The 6,015-nt window shown below is 37.0% G+C and overlaps 1 protein-coding gene across 1 annotated transcript; it reads right to left on the bottom strand.

Annotated features, from left to right (window-relative positions):
• Positions 1 to 930, bottom strand: LOC101992236 (olfactory receptor 4P4-like). Its single transcript, XM_005363449.1, has one exon. The coding sequence runs from the start codon at positions 928 to 930 to the stop codon at positions 1 to 3; it is 930 nt and encodes a 309-aa protein (XP_005363506.1).
• Between the last annotated feature and the right edge of the window lie 5,085 nt (positions 931 to 6,015).

Genomic DNA, 6,015 nt, shown 5'->3' with positions numbered 1-6,015 from the left:
TTATTTTTCCAAGAAAAGCAGTTTATGACACCAAACTTGCCTCAGGACATTCTTCATCTCCATGTTTCTCAGAGTGTAGATCAGAGGGTTGAACATGGGAGCGATGATTGTGTAGAAAAGAGCAAAAATTTTATCTTCTGGATAAAAGACAGATGGTCTAATATATATGAAAAGTACTGGCACAAAAAACAAAGTAACAACTGTGACATGAGAACTGCATGTAGAAAGAGCTTTGCCGCGGTTCTCTGCAGGATAAGTCCTGATAGTGTATAATATGAAAGAGTACGACCATATCAAGACTATGAAGGTCACCAGGCCCATCATGCCTGAATTGGCAACCACCAGAAGTCCAACTTTGTGTGTATTGCTGCAGGCAAGTGAGAGCAAAGGATAAACATCACAGAAATAGTGATCCATTTCATTGGGGCCACAAAGGGGAAGGCTGATAACAAGAAAACTCTGGAAGAAAGAATGTATGAAAGCACCAATACAGCAAGCAGCAACCATGGCATGACACCTCCACCTGCTCATGATGATGGTGTAGTGCAGTGGCTTGCAGATGGCTACATAGCGGTCATAGGCCATTACTGTGAGGATAAGTATCTCAATCCCCCCAAAGAAATGCATGGTAAAAAGCTGAGCCATGCAGCTGGTATAAGAAATCATGTTCCTTTCTTTGAGAAGGCCAGTGAGAAGCTTGGGAGTCACTGTAGACGTATAGCACAGGTCTGACAAAGCAAGGTAATTAAGGAAGTAATACATTGGCTGTTCATTTAGCTTGCTGAAAATGATAGATATCATTACAAACATGTTTCCCCCCCAAATGGCTGTGTAACAAAACAAGAACAGGAGGAAGCATAGAATTTTAATTTTCTTGTTCTGGGAAAGTCCTAACAGTATAAATTCAGTGATGTTATTGGTACATTCCATATTCCAAAGAAATTAAGATCCAATGGAGTTAGCTGAAAGCAAAAGATTAAAATTTTTTCATTAATCATGGTATGAATCATATAAAATACTTTAAAAATTACATTAATTTTTGAAAATATCTTTTTTCTCTGTGTATTTCTAATTCTTATATTCTAGAAAAAAATATTCATTTGAATGTCATCATCATTTCAACCATATTAATCACTTTAGTAAAAGTGTGTAGTGCTAAAAGTCACACTAGTGAAAAGTACAACCAAAGATGTATGATTGCACTGTACAGGATATACAACGGTGAATTTAGGGGCATGAGCTCCTGATCACAGTGTAATTTAGCCATTTAGTAGCTTAGGATTGCCAGATAAAGAGAAGGAAACAATAAAAATAACTATAGACTATTGCTTTAGAATTAATATTTTGTTATAAATTTTTAGGATATATTAGTAAAATATTTATTTTGTTTATTAAATAGTATTTATTAAAAGCATTTCAAGTACAAATTCCCAAAAGTATCATGTACTTATGGACACTATGGAAAACAGGACAGAGTACATCATATCATGTGAAAATTTAGGAGTTATTTTAATTTCATAATTCAAAAATAATAATTAAGCTATAATGAAATAATTTAATGTTGCAACAAGATGCAGGGATACCAGAATTCAAATTAATGCTGATACCAAACAAAAAACAAAAGTTTAATAATGTGTAAATTAATGAGTATTTAAAATTTAGAAAGTTCTGAAATTATAGAAATGACTTCATAAAAGTAAATATAACCCTATATTTTGTTATGCTAGTTTGAACAGCATATAGGAGGAGATTCCTAGCCTCTGTGTCCATTTTGTTTAAACATAACAGCCTAGTTTTTTTTCATTGCACTAAACCTCAAAAGCCATTATTTTCTCTTCAACCATGAGGAAACTCCCCTATCCTTTGCCACATTGCCCAGTCTTTGTATCTTCCAGTTCTCCCATGAGTCCACCAATATTGTCATTAACATGCAATGTTAGTGTTCACTTTTTGGGGATTCTTCAAGGCACTTCTTCAGACAGCAACTACAGCATCTTACATTCTTGTTGCCCTTCATAATTTGCTGATGCAGTTGTTCTATATCAAGTGAACAACTTTGATATTCATATGCAAGGTCTGGCCACATATTCCAAGACAAGATCATTAATGTCCTTCATGCTCACTCACACTTCTTTGGTATGAGCATTTCCATTATCAATCACCCATGACCACAGAGGTTACATTAACGAGTGTTTAGTTGGGAACAGGAACTTGTAGTTATTTTTTCTCTCCATATATATTTTTTTTCTCTCCATATATATCACACAAATATTTAAAAACACTAATCAATTGTTCATTGAAAAGTTAATATGAATGATATCATTATTTGGATAAAACAGCATATCACGGATCTTAAACAAATCAAGAGAAATGATAATATGTGTTTTCTTTTTATCTTTCTGTCAGGATACAATCTCAAGCATTTTACACACAATGTATCATTCATATTAGAAGAGTCCGAGACAGCTCTCTACTTTTAAAGAGCAAAACTAATTGTTATTGATAATGTAGAGCACAGATATTGAAGATTACTTGTAGAATAGTCTTTAATATTCTTCTTGATATCTTAATGCTACAAACCTGCTTTACCTGTTTATACTACTTTCTTGTACATAGTTTCTTTTTATTTTTATTTGTTTATTATTGCATATAATTTATCACAACTCAGGAAGTCAGGGTCATTAATCTTCTGTTTCAGAGCATCTCACATGAAGATGAGAGAAGCTTTCCTTACAGCAGATAGTAATTAATACAGAGATCCATACTGGTAACTTTTGAGGGAACAGAAGACTGAGAGTGTTCAGCCTTAAAAGAAATATTCATAGCTCACCCTAATGCTCAGGAATCTTTGCCAAAGAGGAACCAAAAAGTTATAAGAGTGAGCGATGACTGGTAATATGTATATGAAAGAGTGTTTTACACACAAAACATGACAAAGGCATATACAAACTTGCAATGATTGTGATATACACAACTTGCAAAACTTCCAACTAGACAAATCCCAACGAGAGTTGAGAATGGGTCTAAAATTCAATCACTAGCTAAGGAGTTATTAACCTTTGATGACTTCTAGGAGAGGGATAGTCAGATGTTTTGTGGTAATGATGCTAATCCTTGTAGTCTGACCAACCACCAGAGAAGGCTTCAACCTCAAGATGAGCTGAGCAACACAAATTGTACTTGGTATGGACAGAAGAAAAACAATAAAATTAAGAAGTGATATCAAAGTTGGGTGGAACAAGATAGGAGGATTGAGAAATTGGTAAGTGGAGGAAATATGTCCAAGTAACATTGTATGACTTTCTCAAAGAATTAATAAAAAGGAAGTTTTAGAGTCAATGTAAATAGTCAATTTACCCCGAAAGCTTTGGATTATTCTCTCAAATAATTCTAAGTCTCCATCAGTTTAATCTTTACTCCATTTTCACTCCGCTATTATTATTATTTTCTTCATTTCGGGGGGAGTGCTGAGACACATGGGCTTTCTGTAAAACCTTGTCTGCCTTAAAACTAGCTTTGTAAACAAGGCTGGCCTAGAATGCAGGGATCTGCCTGGCTTGCCTCTGTCTCCAAGTGTTGGGATTAAAGTCATTTGCCAACAGCACTCAGCTTCATTATGTTATTCTATTGATCAACTGTGTTCCTCATTGGTGTTCACAATTTCCTATGAAATTATAAATCACAATATTTTGAAATTTTCCTTTACCATTCTCTAAGCATTTATCTTATAAGAAAAACAAAAAAGGAAAAAAAAATCCTTTCCTGTCTGAACATATTCCATTACTTTTTATTTACTTTTTGTTAGTTTTCTTTATTCTTCTGTATAAATTAATAGTTCATTAATTTATCAATAACTTTTATCAATACATTTATTTGAAATTTTTCAATAAACCAAAAATGTGAACGAAAGAGGAAGATAAATTTATAATACAATTAAGTAAATATTTATATGATTTATTCTGTACAAGTGTAAGTCATTCATTTGCTGTAGCTATTACTTACATCTGGATCATTGTAGTGTTCCTTACGAGGTAATCCATAAGCCTATATGTCTTCAGTCTCTAGGACTTTCCTGCTCCTTTCTGAGAGAAAATATACATTCCTCAAAAATATCATCATTGGAAGTTTCTTGTTTCTGTTCTCAAGATATATGTCTACCATGGATTTAGAGGTAATAAATATAGTTAAAATTCTCTGGTTAAATTCCAAGATGTGTAAAGTGTATGACCTGGGAGAGTAGATCTAACTTTTTCTGAGTCTTGAGGCATATCCCACAAGAGCATTGGGCCAATGATGTGGGATTTCTCTCTGTATGCTGTGATGATCATTAATGAATAAAGAAACTGCTTTGGACCTTTAGCAGGGAAGAATTTAGATAGGCAGAGAACACAGAACTGAATGCTGGGAGAAAGAAGGGCAGAGTAAAAGAGACACACACCATAGAGCTGCCAGAGTCAGACATGGTGAAACTTTGGTGGTAAGCCACTGTCATGTGGCAATACATAGACTAATGGGGATAGCTTAAATTAATATGTATGAGTTAACCAATAAGAAGCTAGAGCTAATGGGCCAAACAGTGATTTGTTTATTTATTTATTGTTATTTTATTTTATTTTAGTTATTGCAAAAAAAATATTTCCACCTCCTCCCAGTTTCCCATTTCCCTCCTCCTCCCCCCTCCCCCCACTCCAGGCCCCCTCCCTCTCGAGAATGAAGAGCAGTCCAGATTCCATGCCCTGCGGTAAGTACAAGGTCCTCCCACTTCTATCCAGGACCAGGAAGGTGAACATCCAAACAGGCTAGGATCCCACAAAGCCAGTTCGTGTATTAGGATCGAAACCTAGTGCCATTGTCCTTGGCTTCTCATCAGCCTTCATTGTCCACCACGTTCAGAAAGTCCGGTTTCATCCCATGCTTATTCAGTCCCAGTCCCGCTGGCCTTGGTGAGCTCCCAATAGATCAGTTCCACTGTCACAGAGGGTGGGTGCATCCCTCGTGGTCCTGACTTCCTTGCTCATGTTCTCCCTCCTTCTGCTCCTCTTTGGATCTTAAGAGCTCAGTCAGGTGCTCCAGTTTGGGTCTCTGTCTCTATCTCGATCCATTGCCAAATAAAGATTCTAAGGTAATATGCAAGATATTCATCAGTATGGCTATAGGATAGGGTCATTTCAGCTTCCCTCTCCTCAGTTGCTCAAGGTACTAGCTGGGGATATGTTGAATTAGGAGCGGCGGTGCCGCCTGCACGGCTAGCTTTATACCCGAAATAATTACACGGAAACTGTATTCTTGTAAACACTGCCTGACCCCATTAGTTCCAGCCTCTTATTGGCTAGCTCTTACATATTAATCTAACCCATTTCTATTAATCTTTGTAGCCCACGAGCTGGCTTACCATGAATGATCTTAACCTGCATCTACCTGGAGTGGGACAATCATGGCGACTCTCTGACTCAACTTCTTTCTCCCAGCATCCTGTTCTGTTTACTCCACCCACCTAAGGGTTGGCCTATCAAGGGGGCTAGGCAGTTTCTTTATTCCTTAACCAATGAAATCAACAGATTGATATATGACACTCCCACATCAGGGATATGTCCCTGGACACCTGCGAGCCCCTTTAGAGTCAAGTCTCTTGCCAGCCCTAAGATGGCTCCCTTAATTAGGATATATATTTCTCTGCTCCGGTGTCCACCCTTCCTTTATCACAACCATCCCATTCCCCCAAGCTCCCCCCATTCTCCCCTCCTCACGTTTCTCATCCCAGTTCCCCTTAGACCCATGCCACCTCACCCCCAAGTTCCCAGGTTTTGCCCTGCAATCTTGTTCACTTCCCATATCCAGGCAGATGACTATATGTTTTTCTTTGGGTTCACCTTCTTATTTAGCTTCTCTAGGGTCTCAAATTATATGCTCAATGTCCTTTATTTATGGCTAGAAACCAATTATGAGTGAGTACATCCCATGTTCATCTTTTTGGGTCTGGGATACTTCACTCAGGATAGTGTTTTCTATTTCCAT

This window comes from Microtus ochrogaster, linkage group LG9 (genome assembly GCF_000317375.1).
Source record: "Microtus ochrogaster isolate Prairie Vole_2 linkage group LG9, MicOch1.0, whole genome shotgun sequence".
In the NCBI taxonomy this organism is placed as follows: Eukaryota; Metazoa; Chordata; class Mammalia; order Rodentia; family Cricetidae; genus Microtus; species Microtus ochrogaster.
Note: the sequence above shows the minus strand (reverse complement) of the source record. Positions and strands in the feature narration are given on the sequence as shown.

What these genes read in the sequence shown, in the direction of transcription:
- LOC101992236 (XM_005363449.1), bottom strand. Translation starts at nt 930, where the DNA reads ATGGAATGTACCAATAACATCACTGAATTTATACTGTTAGGACTTTCC.